Below are 24,921 nucleotides of genomic sequence, written 5' to 3' on the forward strand. Positions count from 1 at the left end.
GATTCTACATTAAACAACAGATAAAACTATATTTTGGTGTTACACGTTGCATGAACCCAACTGCAGCATACCCCAAGTGGAACAGAAGCCAGGGATAAAGTTTCTTTCTTTCTTTACAAACTTTTATCCTGCCCATCATTGGGTACTTCAGTGATGGATGGGTACTACACATAAAGTGATTAAATTGCCTGCTAAATGACTGAAGACTCTGAAGAGGCAATTTTCATGACCTATTGTATTTGGAAGCTAGTGGCAATTATTAAATAATGACAACCTCAAACTGATAGCATGTAGCACTAGCTAAATAAAAGTGCTGTGGCTTCCCTCCTTTGGCATGTTGAAAGAATCAACAAAGTGCAGAACTAAAGCAAATCCACACATAAGCCCCCAAATGCCCTCCATGACTGCCCATTCATCTTATTTCCAAAGCAGCTTGAAATATGCTCCCTCATCTTTCTTCAGCCTGAGTCCCTTCACATGTGTGGTGACATTTATCACAATCTGCAACAAGTATAGCAATTATAATCCAACTATTCAGAAGGGACAAAATTTCAGGTTGTTACTACCACGGAGGGCATTGTCCATGAATAAGACCTCACAACTGGCACCAACAGAGAGTGAAGTTTGTGTTCTCTTGGCTCCACTCTGGTAAGCATTTCTGCTCAGCCTCACCCAGAAACCAAACATGTACCTGAAGGAGATATAGTCATCTTGGTTGGCAAAAGTGATGACCCGCTTGCTGTCATCTTTAGGTACTGGAAACAAGTACTTGAGAATGCTAGTGACCTATGAAGGAGAAAGGGGGAAATGCCAGAACCTTGGGAGTAGAAAGTGGATGATGTGTGGTGAAAGTTGGAAACAATAGTGAATGAAGTATCAAATAGTCCTGTAATCTTGAAGTCAAGTTTTCCCTTAATGGGATCAGATTTAAAGACATACGTAACTGAACATAATTGCAAGATCAAGCTGATAAATCGGACTCAACTCACATGACAGCCTTTGAATGTGATTGACCATGGACCTCCCATAATCCACAGCTAGAATAATCTTTAGCAACTCAACTAAAATATTATTTGCATGATTTCTGGTGCATAAAAATGTGAGAAAACCTGTGATTATGCCACTTCTCTGATACATCTTTACTTTGCCCAAAATACCACTGAGGGATCAGGCTAAAGTGGTAATCTTATATTCACTTCTGTAGAGTGGATTCCACTGCTTTCAGGGGCTGAGTTCACAACATGTTAACCTAGGACAGTAAAAGATCTAGCAGCTTTAACCATGTTTTAAAAATTGTAGCTTAGTCTATTGAATAGACCTAGTGCAGTGGTGGCTAAACTTTTTAGGCTCCTGTGTCAAAAATTGTGCGTGTGCGCAAGCACACACGCTCACGTGCCAGAACCCAGAAGGCAATGCACATGCCCCCCACGCCCCCTGCGCATGTGCATGCAATCCCATGCCCCCTTACCTGCACTGTGCCTCCCAGCAGATTTTCAGCCTGTTTGAGGCCTTTTTTGGCCTCCCAGGCTTGAGGAAAGCGTCTCAGCTTGAAAAATAGGCCTGTTTCATTACTTCCGTATTTCCGGAAATACAGGAAGTGATGAAACAGGCCTATTTTTCAGGATGCAGAGGCTTTCCTCAAACCTGGGAGGCCAAAAAAGGCCTCAAACCAGCTGAAAATCAGCTGTGAGGCGCACGCATGTGCAGTGAGGTAAGTTTGCCTGCGGCTCGTGTTCCGGCACAAATGGCTCTGAGTGCCACCTGTGGCCTGCATGCCATAGGTTTGCCATGACAGACCTAGTGTATTCAGCTGCTTTATGATACATTTTGTAAACACAGAAAACAGCAATCACAATTAGTGACTTTGGCACACACTTTTGCCAGTAGATCTTACTGCCAAGTCAAACAGGATTTCCTGCCCTACCATGTCTCAGATGTTTTGCTAGCTACCTTCAACATTTTGATGTTCAATCTCAGGCTAAACAATAGTCAAACACTGAGGAAACAACATTCTGGTCTACCACTTCAACTTACCCTCTGTCCAAGACGAGACGTGAAATTGTGGAAGATGAGGTGGGGGTTGGCTTCTGACATGGTGCCAATGTCTGGGATATCATGACGCATGACCACGTTGCAGAGGGTGAAGTAGGCAGTGGGGCCAAAAGGCAGGTGGCTAACTATGAGTCCATCTAAGTAATGAAGAAGCGGGAACAAGGAGCAGAGAAACTAGTTAGGCCCAGTTGCTATCAATGGAAGAAGATGAACCCACTGAAAAAAGAAATCATTATTATGGCACAACCTGATATGTGGGAATGATGCTTTATCCACCAATTCTGCTTAAGCCTTGCTCATAACCAGCTACTCCATCTAGCTCAACATCATCAGAAGCTTCAGATGGAAGACTTCCAAACTCTACTTGGAAATCTGGTCACTGAACCTGGGAGTAGGTGGGTGCACAGCCTACCACTAAATATTAACTTCTACCTAGAGTCAAGTAAGCAGCATAGTGGATTTCAGCTCTTGTCAACCTGAGGCAATTTGGCAAAGGGATTGTTGAACGATAACATAAGGTATCTGGAAGGCATTCAATTGCTTCTGAAGAGTAGAGCCACTGCCGATAGATTTGACATCAAACAAGCAACTTCAGCCCATTTCCAAATTAGCAAAGTTGCACCTTCTGTGTGATTCCATCAAACTGTCCTCCTCAAGTCCAGTACAAATGAAATAAAATGACCACCGAATCTCTACTGGATATGCTGTGATAGCTACCGGATTCAAACCACAACTATCTAGCGAGTCTGTACTACTTGCAAATCACTTACCTGGCACCCCTCTGTGCTCATGCACCACCAGCAGGTCAGTGACCCCATTGGCTTTGCAGGCACGGACCAAAGCACCCACCTCATGCCTGCCTCGGTTCATTCGCTGTGCCCCAGGGAAAACTAGCTTCACTTCCTAAAGAGAATATGGGAAAAACACATGAAATTATAAGCAGCCATTTACAATCAGATTTCTGAGCAGAAGCAACCAAAGTCACCGTACCTTAACGATAACACGGGTTAGATTACTCTGACTTTTTTTTTAATCTGGAAAGCTTGAGCTGAGATCTTAGATGATCCTAGCACACAGCCTCTGTTAGTCCATTTGCTTTGATCTCCTAACTGCCCAGGGCTAAGCTGAACTGGGTTTGATGTCTGGCTCAAAGTAAACCTCTTCAATCTCCTCTGGCAGGCTCTGGTAGCCACGTTTTGTATGAAGTAGTCCCAGAAACACTGCAGGTCCTCCAAGGAGCAAAGTAACATTTCTACTAAACTGCTGAGTCAAGCCTGCCCCACCAACCTGCTTTCTAAAGCCATGCTTCCACCTAGAGCAGGACAAGACATTTACTGTTTACTTACTTTGGCAAACATTTTGAGGCGAGAACTGGGGTCACGGGAAGTGGTAACCATAATACGGGGATCCTCCACTCCAGCCCAGCGGTATTCATCATCTATATGACTCGTCACTCCTGCCAGGCCAATGTCAGAATTACAAACCTTCCCAGATTCCCCAGAAAGCATTTAGAGGGTTCGAGATTGGGGACAGTAGCCCAGAGGTTTGGCTCCAATGACCCACTCACCTTCTGCCCCTCCGTCATCAAACTCCAGTGCTTTCTGGAGGACCAGGGCTTCTTTCCGAAGTTCTGTGGGAATCAAGCAGTTCTCTGGAAGGGAAAAGACACAGGTGACTTTTAAAAAAACTGTAAAAATCTGCATTATTGTGTGTGTTATTGGTTCACTTAAACGAATTGTAATTCTCCCAACTCCCAACAACTCTAGATGGTTTACCACTTAAAGTAAAAATCACAAAACATTATACAAATAATATCTCTGATTGTATAGTATAAAAGAATATATAAAATACAATAATTCAAGCAGACTGAACATAAAAAAACAAATAAGGAAAAGAAAAAATAAGACAAATATAAGATGAATTCAATTCTTATGGGGAAGCAAAACTGAGGTGAGAGGATTCTTCCATTCACCAGCTAGCATGCCCGTCATTATTTATTTTAGATGAGTACTGTAAGAACTGCAAGGCCTGGCTCTTTCAACTGGCTTTTGAAAAGTTTATGAGGGCAACATTCCCACCTATTTTATTTCTGTATTTATTAGAATTATATCCTATTCTTTCCATTTTCCAAAATATCTTATTTCTCCTCCAATTTTATACCCAGAATGGCCATCTTTTGAAATTGGTAAATGGAAACTGCCTGGTGAAATGTCAGCTCCAGGGCTGAAGTGAGCCTTGAATCTGGCTCTTCCTTATCCTAGTACAATCATCACACTGTACTGGCTTTCTCAAAAATTACTTTTCAACAATTCTGTGAGATTGGCTGGCTGAAATATAACATGGCTTAATACATCATCATATCCTTTCTTAAAACCCAACCTTTGTTCGATTAGAATGCCAGACAAGCACTACAAGGCACTTAGTTTCAAATCTCCACAAAGCTATTAATTCATGGATAATTGCGCACTTAGTCTACCTTTCAAGGTTATTTGTGAACATCCCTTTTGAGAAGAAATCTTGAGTAAATGAAAGGAAACATGGAGAACAATTGTAATAAGCAAATAAAAAAGCACATGTGTTCAGTTATATGACAAACTATACATGCTTTCTTAGATATAGGATCCATTTAGTAGGGCTTACTTAAAGGCCAAGTGGCCCTCAAGAAAAATAGAATAGGATAGGATAGGATAGGATAGGATAGGATAGGATAGAATAGAATAGAATTCTTTATTGGCCAAGTGTGATTGGACACACAAGGAATGTCTTCGGGGCATAAACTCTCAGCGTTTCACATTCTCACAAAATGCAATCCTGTTGTTATATATTGCAATTCCAAGTCATTAACGTGTACCATCCAACGCCTTTTTAATTTTTTCTTTCTTTTCTTGGAGAGTCCGGAGTTTTTCTTCTTGAGCTTTGCGGTAAAGATACTCCCGCCTCTGACGAGCCTCCCGACGTAACTAAAAAAGTAGAAATGCACCAATTAGATTCATTAAGATCTTTTTTGTTGTTGTTTTCCTTCTGACTTCAATATACCTAGTGATGGGAGAAAATGGATCTGTCCTGAAACATTTGTTAAAAATCCAGAAATTTTTAACTTTTGAGTTACATGCATTCAGAATAAGTCCTATCAAATTTAGTTGGATTGCTAAGTAAACATTTGAAGAATTATGGGCTATTTTTAAAAAAATATGTAACCAACACTGCCAACTACTGTAATTCAATGTACCTAGAAAACAACAGGCCGAGAAGCCTGATCAAAGTATAGGTAACTTCTAAAAGTATACGCAAAATCTATGGTCTTTGCCCCGAATTACTCTAGATTAGAATGTCTACTATGCCGAGGCTTCATTGATTCGAATCGCTGGACAAAATCTAAACTGAGCTATCTGGAAACTCTGTCTCCATTCTTTTAGCCAGAAAGCAAAAACAGTTATTGCTCATTTTTCCAAAAGGGAAATACTGCTTGATGCACAAAATTCAGTTCTTACCATGATCTCCCTAAATTATAACATCCCACACTCGACCACGTTACGATTCACTTTCTTTCAATCACTTCCGCCCTTGAGGTCGGTTCTCATTGGTCAGGAGAAACGGCCTATAACAGATGAGAATGAAAAAGCCAAAGGGAAGCCTCAGGCCCACACCAAACATGGCAGAACAAAAGAAAGTGACGTAATGAGAACGCGTGCCCGAAACCTCCATGGCGACATCGCTAAAATGCGCGCGCACACGATGGGGTGAAAGTCTAATGGTGCTTACGAATAGCAATAGCCCTTATATACCGCTTCATAGTGCCTTTATAGCTTTATAGGCTGTTGAGTACCGGGTAACATTGTTGAGATTTTCTTTTTTAATGGAATCTTGAAATACTGAGGTCTAGGGTGTTTTTTTTTCTCCCCTCTGCCTTCTTTCTGTGCCTCTCCAAATCCGATTCCCTTCCAACAGTAGGCGAAAAAGCATAAATGTGGAAGAAAGATCTAGTGGATCCCGTTTCATATTTCGTATATTTTTCCACACTTCTTCCCCCATAGATTCTAATCTGAAGGACAAATGAAAATGCTCTTGTGGGCTTCCTGGAGAGAAACTGGAACTGAGTTGCCAGCATTCATACCATCGCGAGACTGCCTGCACAAAATATTTCGATCCACTGGATGTTTTTCAACCCCTATTCGATACCATATATTCCCCGGCCTTTTGTGTGTGTGTGTGTGTGTGGGATATCTATTTGGCCAGCTTTATCGATACAAAAGAGATCCCATCACCGCACTTGCCCGAAATATCAGAGCGCACACCACACACATATACGCACAACCCCCTTAATAAACACGATCCCTGTTTTATGACGCCCTGTTGTGGCGTCATAAGGTCTCCAAATTTGGCAACTTTAAGACTTGTGGACTTCAACTCCCAGAATTCCTCAGCCAGGAATTCTGGGAGTTGAAGTCCACAAGTCTTAAAGTTGCCAAGTCTGGGCACCCCTGCTCTAGAACAATGTTTCTCCACCCCAGCAACTTCAACTTATGTGGACTTCAGCGAGCTGGTTGGAGAACTCTGGGAGTTGAAGCCCCCACATCACTGCTGAGATTGAAAAACGCCACTCTAGAGATAAAGGGTGGGGGGGGAAAGACTTCACAACCGGAAGCGGCCTATCCGAAGCTTCTATTGTCGCTTTTCTACCTCGGTTTGCAGCCGGTTGGTCAAAGATGAACATTTCTGATCTCATTGGCCGTGGAAGAAGAGAAGGTGGAGTCATGTTTCAAAGGCAGAGGTACAGGAAGTCAATTGCGAAAAGCGGGTCGGGTACAGTGATTAGAATTCAGGGCAGGAAGGTTGAGCGACCGGCTGTCTTGGCTAGAAGACGACTTACGCGGATATATTTGCTGACGAAGGTATCATTCTTTCGATTACCGATCACAGTTGCAGGTAGAAAGAATGAGGGGCTTGTGGCGCCTCAGGATTCTTTTGTTGTGGCGTCATAAATTAGAATTAGAGTAGAATGAGCTGGAAGAGACCTTGGAGGTCTTCTAGTCCAGCCCCGTGCTCAAGCAGGAAAACTCTACTATTTCAGATAATTGACTGACCCTAGACTCTTCTTAAAAACCTCCAGTGGTGGAGCGCGCACTATTTCTGAAGGCAAACTGTTCCACTAGTTAATAGTCCTCATTGTGAGGAAGTTTCTCCTTAATTCCAGGTTGTTTCTCTCTCTGCTTAGTTTCCAACCATTGTTTCTTGTTCTGCCCTCTGGTGCTTTGGAGAATAAGATGACCCGCTCTTCCTTGTGGCAGCCCTTCAAATACTGGAATACTGCTATTGATTCTCTAATATCAACACAAATTCACCATTAGCTTTACAGTAATGCAACAGGCTCATGTAAGGTCTGGCCCTTGAAATGACGGGTGTAGTGAAGCAGAATAGACTCATGGATCAGTCCTCAAATACCTTACTCACTTTGAAGTCTGGAGGAAGGTTGAAAAAATAAAGTATCGAATATGCAGTTTACATGTTTTAAAAGGGAAGAGAAAGGTGAAGGAGAGGTGATATTGAGTCTAATGAAGTAGGATATGGATATGTCTACTCAGAAGTAAGTCTTCCTGACTCCAGTGGGCTTTTGGCTGGTATTGTCACCACAATACCTGACTGGGATTGCTCCTACTGTAAGTTTGTTTGCCAACAGAAGCTTATTTTGAGTCTTCCTTTATTCCTTTCCATCAGCAGAAGTTGTATTGATTCAGACAGGTTTTTATCTGAGATTGTTTTGTAAATATGGACACAGATCCAAATATTGATTATCTGGATGGAAAGAAACAAGCTTTTCTCACCTTTCCTTGCTCTTGTAGTACTACATGCTTTCTAAATAGTGCACAAACAGTTGTAAGGTACTGCTAAATGAGGTAGAGAGCCTGAAAAGATAGTGGGATCCTTTAAACAAATCATTCTGTCAGCATTGCTCACTTTGCCTTGTTTTCAGAGGTCCTTCATTCTTCACTGGAGCGTATCCCATTCAGTGGGTTTGTCCATCTTCTTTAAAATATTTTGAAAAAAATACTGCTGTTAGGACAAAAGGCAAGGAATCTGCTTCTACAAGTTGTATGCATCTAAATCTGGCTCGAAGTAATGGTTGAATAGGTTGCAAATGGATTTAATTGCTTAATTTGTGATCTTATTCATTTTTTTCCTGTTGTGGTTTTCAACACTTTGATGGAAAAGTAGTGCACAAATTAAATATATAATATAACAATTTACATCAACATGGATGTTTATCTATTATAACAGAAACTCTTGAAACCTGTGTGACACAAGGTCGAATAGGATCAATTGCACAATTTTCCATTCCGATGGCTCCCGCAGAGGACATTGAACAAATTGAAATATGCGAGGAATTGGACCATGTTATCCTTCACCTTTTTGATGCTCTTGAAATGCTCCAGACCAAGAGAGAAGCTTTCAATGGCATGGTGGAGCAGGTGAGAACATGGCACATAAGACCTTGGTAAAGGCCAAGGGCATGCTGCCAAATGATGGAGTCCTTTCCCCTTTCCCCAGCTCTTGCTGCAGTTGAGCAGAACTGTTGATTCCTTTTGGGGAAATGTGTCATAGACTTCCCAATGTCAGAAAATCCAGTATCAGTTCATTCCCTTTTCAAGATGACTAAGGATTCTGGCAGTTGTAACTGTTCACATTAAAGTTATCTGGTCAGAAAGATTGCTGTAAGTTGTGTTTTTGATTTTGCCTTTCCAGGGTTGGTTCTCACTCTCCAAATCTCGCTATGCCATGGGTAACAAATCTGTATCTACCCTGCAATATGGACACCAGATGACACCATCTATTCAGATAGAAACTAGGTGAGTGGGAAAATTACCGGATTTTGGCAAGGAGGGAACTTCTATGGTGGGGAATAAAGGCAGAAACTGCAATCATACATTGTGCTAAACCAAAATATGGTTGCCTTGCTTTTGGTTTAGTTATACAGACACAATCATTGTGCTTAATGAATTATGATTTATGGCTCAATGTGTTGTATAAACTCAGTCAAGTTAAGAATGAGTTCCAATCCTCTGTCTGTATCTCAAATTTCTATCTAAGTCAGAACTTGGACTTATGAAGAGACTGCCCATTAGTACAAATGGCAGACAAAATTTTCCTTCCTCAAGCCTATGAACCACTGAAACCACACAATATTTTCATGAACTGCTGAAAACAGGCTCTATATTATTTATTATTAAATTTATATTCTGGCTATCTCATTATCCAATATTAAAAATGCACATGACTTCAACAGTTCATGAAAACATTGTATGGCTTCAGTGGTTTATCATCTGAAGGAAGGAGAATGCCGTCCATCATTTTAATAATAGCCAGCCCATTCACAACTATAAGGTGTCTATAAATCAAATGTTCTTAATCCAGGGGCTAATAGTATAATGACTTTCAATGAAAAGGAAAAAGAATAACTAGGCGCTTTTCCTGTTGCCTTTTGAATTTTTCTAAAAATAGATGGCATCTATTTTCTGTTATTTTTATTGGAACCTCCCTGCAAATATTTAAAATATTATTTCAAATATTTAGTGCTATTATTTCCATTGCCATCCAGCATGGAATTAAATAGCTAGATGCATCAGATTGGGGAAGTTTGCTCCATTCCATAATAGCTTTTCCAAAACATCAGGTCATCCTAATAATTCCAGGAATTGTTAATCCAACTCCCTTTGTAAGAAGGGACTGTTTCACTTGGCTGCATTCAATCAAACTTTAATTATGAGAGCTTTGTGTTCTCTAAGGTTTTAGACAAGTGAGAGAAGTTTTACTATGTCATTTTGGATTGTTTTGTTGATAAAATCAGTACCTGAAGATTGTTTTACTTCTTTGATTTTGGGATGAGGACTGGAGAAAGAGATTCAAATCCCCATTCCATGTGGAAAACTCTTTGGAAAATCTTGACCCAATAGTTCCCTCATAACCTGATCTACATCACAGTGTTGTTCTGGAATAACATTGATAGGGGCAATTATATTGTATACCTATGGAGAAAGAGAGAGCTAAAACTGAAATGATCTCTATCTCAGTGAGCCCCAAATAATGTGATCCTTATTGCCTGTGCCTTGGAAGTGAGTCGGTTTCAAGCTAAATGCTCAGTCTTGTATATGACTCTCTATTTGTTCCATCTAGCAAGGCAGAAGATGGGCAGATTCAATTTCAGGTGATCACAGAAGATGCTTTCAAAAGCCCAGCTTTTGTGGAAGAGATTGGCCCCAGTGAACAAGGTAAAGGAACAAAACCCATAAGATTTTTGAACCCACTTGATCAGAATTCCTAAGAAACTGCAATCATTTCCCAAGGTCTATCTGAATCTTTCCCTGGATCTTAAAATGACTATTGGTTATTATATTAATACTAAAAACCAAAGATGTAACTATTTGGTGAAATAAACACTGTAGAATAGAAACACAAATCAGAATAGAATAGAATTCTTTATTGGCCAAGTGTGATTGGACACGCAAGGGATTTGTCTTGGTGCAAATACTCTCGGTATACATAAAAGATACATTTGTCAAGAATCATAAAGTACAACACTTAATGATAGTCATGGGGTACAGTCAGCAATCAAATCATACTAGGAAACAGTCAATCAGAAATTCTTTATCCCAATAATATGAACGCTTACAATGCATTTCTGCAAATACCAGAAATCAGCCTCAATCACTCTTCAAAGATAGGGATGAGAACTGTCCAACTGTGCTTTCTAAAACAACCTACAATAGGCATCCTGAGAATTGTAGTTCAACAACATCCATTTCCCTGCTTGCCAGTCTCCCTTGATTGAAGGTACTGTTTGATTGCTTCTAGTTGTACGACGACGAAAAGGTCCAGGAAAAGCAGAGGATGTGGCCCAACCCCAGAATGCAGCATCCAAGCCTGCAGAGACCTTAGGCCACCAAGATCCCCTGAACTGGTTTGGCATCCTTGTGCCTCAAAGCCTCCGACAAGCTCAGAAGACTTTCCGAGAAGGTGAGGCAAATGGCAGCTGGGATAATCACAATGAATGCCATCTGCACTTCTGTCCCCTTCTGATTCCTTGTCTAAAGATCTAAGAAAATTACTATCATTTAGCTGTTGCTTTCTTTTGTGAAAGCTGCTACTTGGGTAGCAGAACATCAGTTGGGGGAGTTGCTCAGTGGCTAAATTCTGTTCATATTATGGTAGTCACTATCTGAGGAATTAGACTAAATTTCTGGTATTCAGTTCAAACCTATTGTGGCACTTCCTACAAGCAATAAGGGCGTTGCTTCTGATCTGTAATTTATGTATTTATTATTAATTTATTCTGTATCCCATCTTTTATTTTTATAAACAATGCAAGACGGTGAGCATAACTAATGCTCCTCCTTCTGATTTTCCCCACAACAGCAACCATGTGAGATGGGTTGGGCTGAGAGGGAGTGACTGGCCCAAAGTCAATGAGCTTTTTAGAGATCTTCACCATTCATAAAACGGTTTTTCCAACCCAAATGCCACATGGATAAAAGAAGATTCCAGCTGCTGGAATTCCTAATTATAGCTTGGCAAAATGGAAGTTGGGCATTCTGTCATATCTGGAAACAATCCTATTTAGGGGACAGTGTAGAATTTTTTCTTTTTAAAAATACTATTTAGATTTGCCTGTTGATAACCCCCTTTTTGTCTTGTGCTGTTTCAGGGATCCAGCTGGCTGCAGAAATTGCCTCAATACAAAGTGAAATTGAGGCCACTAGAAGTTATTACCAGTCACTGCTGAAAAAAAAACAAAAACTGGTAGCTGGAAAGAAACAGTACTCCCCTTGATCAATAATGATCATCTCTGCTGGTACAATAAAAGCTATAAACTTTAGCTTATATTTACTGGAGTAGTTTTGGAAATCTCCATATTTGTCCTGAACTGTTTTTAAATCTCTATGTAAAAGATAATTATAATTATTAACGGCTTTGTAAGTTACAGATGCACTTTAAAAAGATTGTTTGCACAAAGCTAAAAATGGATGTATGTATTTTAAAATAAAGCATAGCTAGAAAATCTAGCTTAGTGTATATATTCTTCATTTTGCCCTTTTTTCTTATTTGTCTGAGGCAATATGTCTTTTAAAGTATTGAAACAAATGTCTTTGATTTGTAGTTTGATTTTCATATGTCTTATATGCTTTCATCATAAGCAAATCTTTTCTGTCTATCAAACCAAAAACTGATTTACATGAGGCACAAGTTTCAATTATGATGAATGTTGTAGGGGCTTTTTAAAATATCTTGAAGGAAAAAAGTGGAAACCCCAAAGAAATAGGCTCCTTATATTGTCTGACTTGGATGTGTATCTCTTTAAGAAAAAGTTCAACAGTGAAACTATGGTTTTTATTTTAATAAAAATTTCTCCTCTGCCTATTGTGATTACTGATATTTTAATTTCTTCTAATAACAAAGTTGTGGTGATTTTGAAAACCAGCCCCTAAATCACTCTTTTAAAGTTACTGAGATTGACAGAGGAATATTGGGAATTGCCTCAAATCAAATAACATCCGGTGACAACATGATGGGGGTGGGTGGATTTAATTTTTATTTCTTTTACGTGCTGTTTTTGCATCCTTTTAAGGTGCCTTGAGTCGCCATGTTTTTCTAAATAAACTTTCTAAATTTTCTAAATAAATAAATAAAGATACATTGAGTTTACATCACACTAAATCAGTGTGCTGTTGGGTAAACCTACCATAGCTACCATAGCTTATTCAAAAGTCACCTGTTGCCTTATTCTATTTTTAGCAAGCAATTGGATTTGGGGGTTTCAGGTGGAGATGTTCCTTCTTATATCTGCTGGAGTTGCTCCAGCAAATTGGAGCCAAGGGGTTCCCACAAAGGTGAGTTCAAACGCTGAAGAAGTGTATCTCCCTTACAAGGGTTTATCATAATGAACCCAGACATACTGCAAATGCCTCGGAGGGGAGAAAAGGAAGACAGACACATCTAGATACATGGTGAGCTGCTGCAGAATGTCTTTAAAAAGACCTGGCTGATTCATGCCCATCCTTTACAGAGCACAAAGCTTTTGTATATTTGAGCCTTAAGTACAAAAAGTTAACATAAAAAGTCTACCACCACTGTCCAAGTGCAAGAAAGAAACAAGACCAGAAAATGCTTAATGAGGTTTTCAAGTTTAGTGATTTTATTCCCGAGGAATGGGTGAGAAGATAAAAAATATATAGCTTAGTACATTACGGATGCTAACCAAAGCTAAGCTACCAATATTTTTTAAAAATCGAATAGTAATCGGTACAAGAAATTCAAGACTTGAGAAACGTAATTGTCTTTATTGAGCTGTTATCTCTATCAGACAGTTGTACTAGCATTTGAACAGTATCCTCCCATATGGTCTAGCGGTTAGGATTCCTGGTTTTCACCCAGGCGGCCCGGGTTCGACTCCCGGTATGGGAAGAACAGCTTTTCTTAAAGTTTTCTAAATCGTTCACTGTGGAGACATAAGCATTAGCAAAACAACTAGAGCAACCCTTCTGCTTTTTGTTATTGGATCGAGAGCTAATGGGAAGACAGTTTTATCCCTCGGGACCCTAAAAGAAGCGAACTTTAAAAAAAGCTTGTTGCTAACAGAGATGTTTAGAGAGAGACCACAATATGCAGATCGGCTTCTTCTACTCTCGTGTATGTGTGTAGATAAGACATAAAAAGAATCGGATATTTTTATTTTATTTTTTATTTTGCAAGTAAAAAAATGGCCGGGCATCTGGGACCAGACTTGACCTTACTGGGACTTTTAAAGGCGCACTTCCCTGGCCTGTCAGTAGGGGTCGCTACGCCTTTAGAGTTGCTTTCCAAAAGTACCGCTATGCGGAAGCAGGGTGGGGAGGTGGGGAGCAGACAAGGAGGAAACTTCTTGGTGAAGTTGCGAGCAGGAATGGGGGCCTTTAAGAAAGGCAACCTATAGCTCGGCGTGGCACAAAGAACATCGCAGCGGCCACATTTTTAACAGTTCGCGTGCCTGTTCTTATGTCAAGTTGCCTCTAAAGTGGCAATGTGAGCTTAAAATCTGCCTTGCAAATAAATTAATAATAATGCAAAATAATGCAAAATCCCCTAGTTTTCAGAGATTCGAGAAGAGGCAACGGTGGAGGGAAATTGCATCTAGATCCACACCTGGGTTCGCATCCTTAAAGCACCGGCTTAAAGTTATTAGAAGCGACCAAGTTGGGACCGGTATCTCTTCTGGAGCCTGGAGTCACTTTTTCCCGGCTTTCAGCAAAGCGGGAAGGGGCTTCCTCTGTCCGGTTAGCACCGGCCCAAGAGAAGGCCCAGCCTGCTGCCCTTCCCGAGTCCGAAACTTCCTTGCTGAAGAAAGGGATCGAAAGCATGGGACGGTTTGCACACAGGGTCGTCCAAAGAGGCCTTCATTCAAGGCGAACCTCGTCAAACTTGAGAGCCGATACGTGAATTTGACAAGCCCCAAAGTGAATTGGAGAAATTGCCTAGAGATCATGTAACATGAATTCATTCATTCATCTGGTAGTAGCAGAAGTTAGCCTTGGAACATCAGATTGAACTTCTGGTGGTTGAGCTGAGTTTTACATATTCTCCCATATGGTCTAGCGGTTAGGATTCCTGGTTTTCACCCAGGCGGCCCGGGTTCGACTCCCGGTATGGGAAAGTTGGGATTTTATAATAAAGTTCTCCTCATGTTCCATTCATCTTCATCATGTTCCAATATTCCTTAATTCATGAAAAAGAATTGGTGGGAATTTTTGCAAAAAAATACGAACTTTCATGCTGTTTTTAAAATGAAGAAAGGGAGCATCCGGCTTCAGATCTTATAAATTACAACAGACCCATTTTATGAAGCCTCTAAAGAAATCAATTATCTGAATATTTCTCGGAAACTTATACAAATCACCTCCACATTCCTTTTGTCCAGTTGATGAATCAATTGTTTGTCCTCTTTTAAGAATCTTGCTTACACTGAAAAAACCTTTAGAACCTGATACCCTGCTCTTTGTAATCAAGTAAGTTTGAAATTTCAGTGGATTTTAATGGTTTTAATTAGGAAGAAATCCATTTTTAATTTTTTTTAAAAAATATACTTTTCCCATACCGGGAGTCGAACCCGGGCCGCCTGGGTGAAAACCAGGAATCCTAACCGCTAGACCATATGGGAGAAGACGTAATTTAGCTTCCTGTGAACTAAGTTGATATTATAGCGTTTAGTACTCGTTCTCATTTTCAATAATCTGTGCACTTTCGATTTCTAAAGAACAAAGTATATAGTACTGTACGGTATTTTGAAATTAGAAAAAAAATGGAAGAGAATTCCTAAAAATCAAAAATGAAACATACACACAAAAAAACCTTCTTCCCATACCGGGAGTCGAACCCGGGCCGCCTGGGTGAAAACCAGGAATCCTAACCGCTAGACCATATGGGAAGGACTTACGAAACGCTTCTAGGAAATGGTGGTCCAAACTAAGCCATAAAAATCGTTTCTGCCCCTACAGGTATGTTTAGGAACTGCAGCAAGTCGTCCTTCAAAATCCAACCTCCTTCGAATAAATTTCTTGTGGTTTTCAGTAGAAAAGTGACAGACTGACGTTTTAAACATTAATGTACACGTGTTTGAAAACTGAAACGCCAAGCTCAATTAAAATGTGCAAAATAAAATAGGGATTTTTAAAAAATGTATCGGGGAACCTGTGTCACGTGTCCTTTCTTTGTCAGTTTCACCAATTCTTTTCGAATTAAAAAAAAATCACTATTAGTTCCATTGCTATGCAACTTTCTCAGCAACTTTAAAACGCGTGGACTTCAACTCCCGACATTCCACACAACCAACGTGCTGGCTGGGGATTTCTGGGAGTTGATGTTCCACGCATCTTAAACGTTTTCTGGAGCTTGAGAAGAATTACAGCTCTTTGGGTCTTCCAAAGGATCCCATCGGGCTGCTTTAATTACCAGTCCTGGAGTACGATCAATGGAGGGCAATGGCTTCGGTTGATTCATGCAGATGCCTTCAAACGAGATTAGGGCGTTTCGTAAGGAAGACTTAGGAGTTGTGTCTAACTTTCCCAGACACAAAGCATAAGCAACCTACGCAGGTGCGTTTAAACCTGCCTCATTCAATTGTGCACCTGCATCGAGACATACAATTCCTCCCTCGTACACGTTACACGCACGGCTATACCGACACGCATCGGCTTCCTCGTAAAAAAAAAAAAGCGGCTTATCCACGCACAGAAATCTTACACACCATTTCTGCGGGCAGACCCCCAGATCTGTGCCTGAGATTAAATGTCCTGATCTTTCGTAAATTTATTAACTTCTGCACGACAGGTGGCAGATGATTCCCACCCACCCCCTTCTTCACACACACCCCAGCTGCAAAACGATTTAGGCTTCCCTTGTCGAACGCTACAAAAACAAAGGGCACCGTTCTTTAAGGGTCACCATGGCAACAATGAAAGGAAGGCTTCCAGAATCAGCCGGAAGTTATCCGCAGCGGATTCCCCCCCTCCCGCGCGCGCGCTCATTGCCCAATCCAAGCAAGCGAGGATGCTCGGCTTCTGGCAGGAAGTGATCCCAATTTGATGGGCAGGTGCCAAGGCTTATCGGAGCGGGAGGCGGGGTTTTAAGGGACAGCTGGGTCCCGATGCTGCTGCTAGGGCTCTTGGGTGAGGGTATAATGAAGGGGCTGGGAGAGTAGAATGGAAAGAAAGGTGATGGAGCAACGGAGAGGGGAAGGGAGGGCAGAAATATTTGGGAGGGCCTCAAGGGAATGGGGACAAGGAAGAAGTATGGCCAGGGATGCTATGGGGCAGAAGGAAATAGCCAAAGAGTGGATTTTGTGGGGGTGATGAGTTTACAGATGTGAACTATGCTTGAAAGCAAGGAAGGGACACCAAGGAATGGCTATAGATCAGTACTATTCCTCCTTGGATTCCACTTACAAAGCTTCAAGAGATTGTGTATTGCCCCCATTTGTAAAGTCAACCATGGGGTGGCACAGATCTTACTGCTTTATCTGTACCATATTAGGAATCTAGGGGAAGCAGATAAAACTCTCCCCAAACCCTTGCTGGGAGCAAGGACAGATTTCAAGCAGTAATATAAAGTGTTAAGGTGGAGAGTACCAATATTTAGAGTTCAAATCAATATAACTAGGGAGCAAGTTATCACATTTGAGAGGGATGACGAATGGTAGGGGGATGAGAGGAATAAAAACAAAAGAGACTGGGGAAACAACTGAATTGAAGAGAGGTAGAGATTTCAGGGTGGGGGGCAAAGAGGAAGGGGTAGGGTGACAAGCACGGCTCTTGTGGACAAGCATGCAGGATGGTTTGGGAAGTAGGAGCTGAAGGGGGAGATATGGCAAATCACCAGGTGAGGAGAACAGAAGGATCCAGAGATTCATCCCTCTGCATCCCTTACCCCCCTCTGCTTTCTCACAGAGACAGTGGGGACGATGGGGCTGGTGGCTTGCAGAGGGGACTGAGCCTCTGCCTGTGAAGAGGCTTCAACTATATGCCCCCCTCCTCCCCCATCATGGAGCCCTTGAAGGAGCGGGCTGGGTGGTGCGCAGGGTACTTGGGGGAGGAGGCTGTGGCTGAAATGAGACCTTTGCTACAAGAGAATGCTGGACAGGTGAGTATTAGGAGGACCACTCATTGGGTCTCTCTTCTTATTACTGTCTTCTGCATCTTTCTTTTGTGTGAAGTCATCATGACCCAAACTCTGTTCAATAAGGCCAATTACAGTTGTCTAAGAATGTAAAAACGGCTTTGCTGGGCTGAGGTTTCAAGAAAAGTCAGAACTCAAAGCTGAGAGTATGATTTCTAGCCAGAGCTACACTACTATTTTTTTCTGTCTGGCTTATGGAATCACTTCAGCATCAGTTCCATTGTTCTGTCTTCTGCTGGTCTTCCAACAGGAGCTTTACAAGCACCATATCCAGCAGATCAGATTAAAAGCTAGCATGTCTACAGCAGTGGACTGTAAGCTCATAAAATAGAGCCTGTAGGTCATTTAAAATAGAGACTGTAGGTCATTCTCAGTGCTCTGAATCCAGTGGCTGGTTGACTGAGTAGGCCAAATCTAAACCAATTGTTCTTGACCATGATTCTTTGAAGGAGGAAGTTCTTTATATTATTTCTGGCCCTATCCTTTATCCCTTGCATCAAGAGGGAAGGGACTTTGAACCTCTCTGTTAATCTATCAGTAGAATACTGCACTATATCGCATAAAAGGGAAATGTTATTCCTGGCTTTCCTTCTTTCCTCCTATCTCTTCTCAGATTATCTGTCTTTCTATACAATTCCATTGGTCAGTGTATGCATCTTCTTTTTCAGGATGGTATTGAAATGAAGGTTGAGCCCACAGGTTGGGGATCACAGGATCCAGAGATAGAGGAGGAAAATACAGGTCCAGATCCTGTGCGGGTCTTGATGTTGCCACTTCAGGCCCAGCATGCCATGGAGAAGATGGAAGAATTTGTTTTGAAGGCAAGTTACACCAATTACATTAAGCCTTCTTGGATGTCACACTCTTTCTAACTTCATTCTTCTACAACTGTTGCCCAGCAGTCAACTCTTGAATGAGCCCTATTGATTCTGAGGCAAGCCAATATGTCACAGCAGTACTCCAGGAAGCATCATTATGACTTCACCTGCTGACCAACATCCTCCTTCTTCTCAGCTTTACAAAGCTGGGAGAAAGAGCCCCTTTTGCCAAGTGATTGGGAGTGGGGAGCCATAAGAGTTCCATCCTTTACCCCGGGGAAGAGAGTCTCCTCTCTGCCATGACAACCTGTTCTGAGCCAGCTTCTGGGCGGGTTCGTAGAGGGGCGAGGCCATCTGGCCACATTACCCAGAACCAGGAAGACCAGGAGGAGCAAAATTGGAAATGCTGTGGGCTCACTCTTCTGACATGCAACTCAGTCACCCAGCGGAGTTCCCTTCAGGCCCACATCTGAGGGAGGCCATGGGAAGGAACCATAAGGCAGCACAAGGAGCAAAAGACTACACTTCCAAAGATCTGGAGGTGAACTACTGCCAGATAAAGGCAAGTGGGAACAGTCTTCTCCTGGATCAGTATTGTCCTCTGTTTTTATAAGCTATGTCCAGCCTACTTTTGAAATTGACTGAACTCTAGCATGTAAAATATCTTATCTGGGACTCCCAGAAATTCAGTTCAAAGTCGAATGTATGTATGTATGTATGTATGTATGTATGTATGTATGTAAGTATGTATGTATGTATGTATGTATGTATGTATGTATGTATGTAACTAGGCATGAATATGTGTGTGTGTGTTGCTATATAAGAGCCCCCTTCTCAAATAAGATCATTACATCTAGCGTCTAGAGTTCCTCACTGTATCATTTGATATTGTGGATCACCAATGACTAACTTTTACAAAGACCAGAAAATGAATTTTTGATAGAAGGCTGACCATAATTTCAGAGGAAGGCAGATAATTTATTCACTGAAAAAAAGGAAAGGAAGTTTTGTTTTTGTTTTATTTTGTTTACATTAAGAAGGTCATGTAGATGATGGCAGGTAAGGTCTCTTAACTCCTGTCTATTTCTTTCCTTTTTCCAGGAATTCATTTATTCCTTGGTTGATTTTTGGTATTTTTGTTAAAAGAAAATATTAGAAGAAGGTGAAAGGAACAGAAAGGTGGGAAGAGGAGAATATCCCCTTATTTTTTATTCCTTTCTTCTACCTGCTTTATTTCTCAAAGGGAAGAGTTGCAATTAATAGACAGTTTCCCATTACCTGTATTGAATTTGATACAATAGAACTAGAACTTGAGATACTGTCACAATCCTATATCCATTTACTTGAATATAAGCTTTATTAAATTCCCTTTGACGTCTAAGTAAAAATGCTTCAAATAGCACAGTGTCTCAAACATTGGATATAAAGATTGCATTAAAATCTCCGCTTAACCATGACTGACATTCCCAAAACCTCTGTTAGGCCAGAATTGCCAATATGTTCCCTGCAGATACCAACAGCACTATTAGATTGCCAAAATTGAATACTTCTTGTTGCTGTTGTTAAAACAGCTGCAATTTCTCAAGAAAATTACATCCCAAAATAACTTCATGTTCTGGCATGAGATACTACTATTAATAATAACAAAAACAATAATAAGGTACCAATAGTAATAGGAGCCCAAAGGGATTCCTAGATACATGGAAATTTTGAACTTATTAGATTTGAATATCATGACTTTGCAAAAAAACACCCTACTTGGAACTGTCTATATACTCAGATACTACCTTAACAGCTCTTGGTTAAGACTTGAACTGTTAAGTTTTTATCAGTCCCAGATTGTGAATCAAAATGAAGATTAACAACAACAGCAATAATAAAAATGCACTGGTACATTATGAATCCTAAGTTCTTGGAAAGAACTTGTTGCGTATGAAAACTAAAAAACTGACAGCTGTGATTTCATATTGTTGTATATGTAATAATATAATTCCTATTATTTCCATGCCTCTAAATGACACAGTGGTGCCCATGAGCCTGTAAAGGTGGCTTGTTCCTGAAATAAGGCTTTTTGGTCAGTACACCACCTCAATTCAGATGGTTATTTGATTTTATTGCTATTTTTTTGCAAACAACTCTGTCTGTCTCTGTATCCCTCTCTATAATAGTCTGTGAGACTGTTTTGAAGAACAGGAGGAGGAGCCACAGATGTGGTGACAGTTTAATAAGAGGCAGCTGAGTCCACAGAAGGAATCAGGGCTTCTGGTCTGGACTACCACTAAGTTGCCCAGACTGCGGCTCTCCTCCTGCTTGCTGTCTCTCCAGGACAGTCTCATTTCACCTATGATCAAACTTGCCGCATTTTTATAACCAAAGCTGTTCGATTTGAACAGTAAGAAATTACAATAGGTTTTTTTTCCCCATTGCGGGAGTGCTTGTTTTCAACCAGACATTCAATCAAGGTGAAAAGTAAATGCAGGGCTAGTATTTATAGCATTTGAAAGCAGGGCTAGCACTGCTCGCTTGCTTGTCTTCTGCAGCTAACAAATGAACAAATGAAAGCAGAAGGGATTGGGAACCCAGTGCATTCTTTGAACCCAGTCAAAGAAGAGCCTGAAAGCAATTGATGACTCCTGTTATGGTTTAATCATGATCTTTAAAAATAAAATAAAAATTAATTACACCTTGTCTTTCTTCAAGGAGCTCCAGTCAATAGAGGTTTGCATCCTCTTTGCATCCTGCCCATTTTGTCCTCGTGGCAAGTCTGTGAGGTGGACTGGGCTTGTTTATAACAAAAGGTTCTAGCTGGAGATCATTGGGAACTTCCCAATGCAAAAAATAATTAAGTTTACTTAAAATTAATTATCAGCTGGAAGATACCCCACTGCCTGTTTTCAAAATATAGGATCAAGACGAGTGAGTGCATCTCCATACTAAATACATATGCCCATGTAGATTGTTTGCTTTGGTTTACCTTAGGGGTGTCAAGATATTTTTTTTTCAGGATGCTCTGGGTGGCATATGGTGTCTGTGCATCAGAAAAAAGACATCTCATATTTAAAGAGGATCCATTCAGTGCATTTAAACTTGAATAGGTTTATTTTAAATGACAGTAAATTCAATAGATCCTTTGAATATAATTCATTCTTGATGGATTCTATTACTCTTCTCTACTTTGGCATAAAAAATACCAATTTTCTTGGAATGTTTAGAGGGCCCCATCTAAATCGTGGGGGTGAGGGGCAGTTAGGCTGTGCAACTTTGTCCTAACTTCAAAGCACTTTGGAACCTTGAATTTATTTATTTTTTGGTCTTTTAACATCCCTTGCATCGGGGTGGAGTTGGGGCAACTGAATGGAGCCGAGTGTTTATTGGCTGGGTGCCTTTCCTGACACCAATGCGGAGTTCACAGCAGAAATTTTCTCATTGTGCTAAGAGGGAGAAATATCTGCCGCTACCTAGGATTGAACTCACAGCCTCCGGATTGTGAGGTGAGAGCTCCACCCCTACCCCTAGGCTTATAGGGAATGAAGGCAAAAAACCAAACCCTCTACTTTGAAACTCAATGAAGTGAACACTAGAAAAATTCTTTCTGAAAACTCGAGAAATTCTTCTCTCCCAGGTTGGTTTCCTCCGCTCTCCAAGAAGCATAGCATAGACCCAAGTATACAAACACACTCACAGTTTTGATGTTCTCAGCTCACAGAAGGAAGGGTATGACTCTTCTAGCCTCTCTTCTGCTGTTGCAGGTTTGGGAGGGCCGTTGGCGTGTTATGCCCTATGATGTGCTGCCTGACTGGCTGAAAGACAACGATTTTCTCCTGCACGGACATCGGCCACCCATGCCTTCCTTCCGCGCCTGTTTCCGCAGCATCTTCCGGCTCCACACCGAGACTGGCAACATCTGGACTCATCTGCTTGGTCAGTCACGGGGCAGAGGACTGTACAGCTCTATAGTCTGAGGAGGGAACAAAGAGGGTGGGAAACAAATTGCACTCCATCGCCTCAAATACTTTGGTTTCCACAATATAAGTGCTTTTTTACTTTAAAAAAAACCAAAACAAAACACATCCAGCATCAAACTTGGCTAAAAGTTATGATGTTCCACCAGTGATGTTTAATGACAGCTGAGATAACATCCTTGCCAATATGAAAGAAAATTTGGCCCTGTTGTAAGCCAAATATCCTCCTCTCTCCCTTCGCTCCATAGTAAGCACTAGGGAATGAAAGGAGATCAGGATATAATTGCACTCTCTCTGTGCTTAAAGGTTGGTGGAAGAAGACATTGGTCCTAGAAAGAGTGGCCTCTTCTCTCCAGCCTTGTTCTTTCACTCACCAAAAGCCAAAGCAAATTGCCCTTCCATTGCTATAAAGGTAACTGTACAAGGGTAGAGAAGGAAGTTTGTTTTCACACAAAGGACGTACTCCTATCTCATGACTTCCTATTTGTATGTAATAAATTTATTCTACTGCCCCATAAAGCTTTTTGGCCCATGGATTGCATCGTTATTGTGCAACTAGATGGAGCTAGGGATCCAGTATCTAGTTGGCACAATTTTACATTAAGAAACCACATCTGCAAAATAAAAAAGCATAAACAAACCCCCAACTTTAATTCTACATTGAGAAAGCATACATTTTTGCAACTACCCCAGTGATGACAATGTCAGGGACTTCAACATTTACTCTTGGATGCCTTTTCACATAATCACATCGGCCCAGTTTCTTGGGAACAATGTACTCTTAGATCTTAAAATCCTCTTTCAATATGAGATATCCAGCACCAAACCTGATCTGACATTGACTGATACTGTAAAGTTTATCCAACTAACAGGAGAAAAGCAATTCAATGAGCCATATCTTGTAAATACATACATTTGAGGATGTATGTGTAAGAAAAGGACCTACAGTTTGAAAGATCACTGTGGTCCCAAATCTGGTTTATGGGTGACATGATAAATATAGGACTAACTCAGTGGCTGCTTCTTGAATTTTAAGGTAGCAGGCTAGGCCAGCTTTGGTCAAGTTTTTTGCCTTCCTTTCTCCTAGTTAACTGAACAATGCTTGCTCTGCCTCTAATAATGTTATTGAAGTTTTTAATAAACATAGTAAAAACTAATACAAGCTAAACTAGAAGAGAAAAAAAAAGTTCAGAAGGTGCAAAAAAAGAAAAAGAAAAGACAGTAATAAATTAGTGGCTTCCAACCTTCATTATACCAAACATAAGCAAATATAATAACTTTTCATCCTCTTTTAAAGTTACAAAATTGCTCCTCTTCTCCCCATAGCCTTTTATCTATGCACAATCCAGAAATCATCTTTTCAAATCTAGTTCAGCAAAAAGTCCAGTGTGTGTTTCTAGGAATATCAAATATTATCCCTAATCAAATAATCCAAATTTTCATTCTTTCTTTTCATTATATATAGCCTTGATCTTTAAATCATTCCTGTGCAAATCACAGGATTCAATCTTTCACCACTCTTTGGCATTTAAAAGCCTTCAAAGTTTTCACCAGCCTACTCTGTAAGTGCCATAACCCACTGCTGTATTTTTCAGATTTATTTTAAATTCTTAAGTCTCTTGCTTAAAGTGTGTTAAATCCAAGGAAGAAAGCAAAACTCATCAGGCGTCAAATTAAGCTTGCCTTTGAATGTCTTTAATATCCATAAAGTAATTAAATTGAACATTTCCTTTGTGACCTTATAAAAGGCTTCACTGCTGCTCAGAACAAAAAGTTCTTGTTTCTCATGGGGAATTGCCATACTGAGCACTCCTAGGCAATATCCAATTCTCCCCTTCTCTGGAGAGACTCGAACAATCAAACTGCTCACTGGTCTTTTGTCTTCATAGCGGTTGTCTCTACTCGTTCGCAGAGATGTCTTCAGTCAACCATGACTCACACCAGAAGCCACCTATACTTCTTCAGTGTCCCATTTCACACATTGATTCTCCCAACTTGAGAAAGCCCTATGTCAGTTCCTGAAATGGAGTCTCTTCAGGAGTAGATTCAGAAAGGATCCCTACAGTCAGTCCCTGTCAAACCAGATGTATGTTTCCCATTTCCAAACATGTCCCAGTATTTGAATACATGCAGAAACATTTATATATATTGGTAACTTTCTTCCTTCTCCTCAGGGTTCCTCTTCTTCCTGGTTTTGGGCATTGGCTACATGTTCAGTCCCAACATGAAATATGTGGCCCCCATTCAGGAGCGTGTGGTCTTTGGCATGTTCTTCCTCGGAGCCATTCTCTGTCTTTGTTTCTCCTGGCTATTTCACACGGTCTATTGCCACTCTGAGAAAGTTTCTCGCACCTTCTCCAAGTAAGTTGATTTCCCCTCCTCTCTCCATCCCC

The 24,921-nt window shown here is 40.8% G+C and overlaps 3 protein-coding genes and 4 non-coding genes across 12 annotated transcripts; 4 read left to right on the top strand and 3 right to left on the bottom strand.

Annotated features, from left to right (window-relative positions):
- Nucleotides 1-403: 403 nt before the first annotated feature.
- On the bottom strand, nucleotides 404-5,685 carry IMP4 (IMP U3 small nucleolar ribonucleoprotein 4). The gene is made up of 7 exons (XM_087918688.1): nucleotides 5,544-5,685; nucleotides 4,904-5,012; nucleotides 3,620-3,703; nucleotides 3,399-3,508; nucleotides 2,823-2,955; nucleotides 2,035-2,189; nucleotides 404-786 (listed from the first exon to the last, which is right to left on the bottom strand). Exons 1-7 carry the CDS (start codon nucleotides 5,544-5,546, stop codon nucleotides 535-537), a joined length of 846 nt encoding a protein of 281 aa, XP_087774814.1. The 5' UTR covers nucleotides 5,547-5,685; the 3' UTR covers nucleotides 404-534.
- Nucleotides 5,686-6,487: 802 nt separating this feature from the next.
- VMA22 (vacuolar ATPase assembly factor VMA22) lies at nucleotides 6,488-12,186 on the top strand. 4 transcript variants are annotated; one of them, XM_087918689.1, is made up of 6 exons: nucleotides 6,488-6,823; nucleotides 8,329-8,519; nucleotides 8,794-8,897; nucleotides 10,222-10,316; nucleotides 10,900-11,061; nucleotides 11,750-12,186. In XM_087918689.1, the coding sequence occupies exons 2-6, from the start codon at nucleotides 8,391-8,393 to the stop codon at nucleotides 11,872-11,874; spliced, it is 615 nt and encodes a 204-aa protein (XP_087774815.1). In that variant the 5' UTR covers nucleotides 6,488-6,823; nucleotides 8,329-8,390; the 3' UTR covers nucleotides 11,875-12,186. The 4 variants fall into 4 exon arrangements, with proteins under 4 accessions (XP_087774815.1, XP_026567050.2, XP_087774817.1 ...); XM_026711265.2 differs by having other exon boundaries at nucleotides 6,809-6,944; XM_087918691.1 differs by having other exon boundaries at nucleotides 6,822-6,943; nucleotides 8,390-8,519.
- Nucleotides 12,187-13,434: 1,248 nt separating this feature from the next.
- On the top strand, nucleotides 13,435-13,506 carry TRNAE-UUC (transfer RNA glutamic acid (anticodon UUC)). The gene has a single exon. It is a non-coding gene; the product is annotated as a tRNA-Glu (tRNA).
- A 1,152-nt stretch (nucleotides 13,507-14,658) lies between these two features.
- Nucleotides 14,659-14,730, top strand: TRNAE-UUC (transfer RNA glutamic acid (anticodon UUC)). Its single transcript has one exon. It is a non-coding gene; the product is annotated as a tRNA-Glu (tRNA).
- A 433-nt stretch (nucleotides 14,731-15,163) lies between these two features.
- Nucleotides 15,164-15,235, bottom strand: TRNAE-UUC (transfer RNA glutamic acid (anticodon UUC)). The gene has a single exon. It is a non-coding gene; the product is annotated as a tRNA-Glu (tRNA).
- Nucleotides 15,236-15,430: 195 nt separating this feature from the next.
- On the bottom strand, nucleotides 15,431-15,502 carry TRNAE-UUC (transfer RNA glutamic acid (anticodon UUC)). The gene has a single exon. It is a non-coding gene; the product is annotated as a tRNA-Glu (tRNA).
- Nucleotides 15,503-16,617: 1,115 nt separating this feature from the next.
- Nucleotides 16,618-24,913, top strand: LOC113443285 (adiponectin receptor protein 1-like). 3 transcript variants are annotated; one of them, XM_087918693.1, is made up of 5 exons: nucleotides 16,618-16,742; nucleotides 17,520-17,712; nucleotides 18,417-18,569; nucleotides 22,316-22,487; nucleotides 24,703-24,913. In XM_087918693.1, the coding sequence occupies exons 2-5, from the start codon at nucleotides 17,593-17,595 to the stop codon at nucleotides 24,891-24,893; spliced, it is 636 nt and encodes a 211-aa protein (XP_087774819.1). In that variant the 5' UTR covers nucleotides 16,618-16,742; nucleotides 17,520-17,592; the 3' UTR covers nucleotides 24,894-24,913. The 3 variants fall into 3 exon arrangements, with proteins under 3 accessions (XP_087774819.1, XP_087774820.1, XP_087774818.1); XM_087918694.1 differs by having other exon boundaries at nucleotides 16,710-16,787; XM_087918692.1 differs by lacking the exon at nucleotides 16,618-16,742 and having other exon boundaries at nucleotides 17,212-17,712.
- The last annotated feature ends 8 nt before the right edge of the window (nucleotides 24,914-24,921 follow it).

The sequence above is a fragment of the Pseudonaja textilis genome, unplaced genomic scaffold, assembly GCF_049901715.1.
Source record: "Pseudonaja textilis isolate UNSWEBS1 unplaced genomic scaffold, rPseTex1.2 PTEXCTG205, whole genome shotgun sequence".
Lineage (NCBI taxonomy): Eukaryota > Metazoa > Chordata > Lepidosauria > Squamata > Elapidae > Pseudonaja > Pseudonaja textilis.

What these genes read in the sequence shown, in the direction of transcription:
- IMP4 (XM_087918688.1), bottom strand. An exon ending in AATTAAAAAGGCGTTGGATG is followed by an intron (nt 3,704 to 4,903) that starts GTACACGTTAAT and finishes TTTCCCTTCCAG; the next exon opens with AGAACTGCTTGATTCCCACA. An exon ending in CGTCTCGTCTTGGACAGAGG is followed by an intron (nt 787 to 2,034) that starts GTAAGTTGAAGT and finishes TCTCCTTCATAG; the next exon opens with GTCACTAGCATTCTCAAGTA.
- VMA22 (XM_087918689.1), top strand. Translation starts at nt 8,391, where the DNA reads ATGGCTCCCGCAGAGGACATTGAACAAATTGAAATATGCGAGGAATTG. An exon ending in TCTATTCAGATAGAAACTAG is followed by an intron (nt 8,898 to 10,221) that starts GTGAGTGGGAAA and finishes TGTTCCATCTAG; the next exon opens with CAAGGCAGAAGATGGGCAGA. An exon ending in TCAGAAGACTTTCCGAGAAG is followed by an intron (nt 11,062 to 11,749) that starts GTGAGGCAAATG and finishes GTGCTGTTTCAG; the next exon opens with GGATCCAGCTGGCTGCAGAA.
- LOC113443285 (XM_087918693.1), top strand. Translation starts at nt 17,593, where the DNA reads ATGCCCCCCTCCTCCCCCATCATGGAGCCCTTGAAGGAGCGGGCTGGG. An exon ending in TGGAAGAATTTGTTTTGAAG is followed by an intron (nt 18,570 to 22,315) that starts GCAAGTTACACC and finishes CTGCTGTTGCAG; the next exon opens with GTTTGGGAGGGCCGTTGGCG. An exon ending in CATCTGGACTCATCTGCTTG is followed by an intron (nt 22,488 to 24,702) that starts GTCAGTCACGGG and finishes CCTTCTCCTCAG; the next exon opens with GGTTCCTCTTCTTCCTGGTT.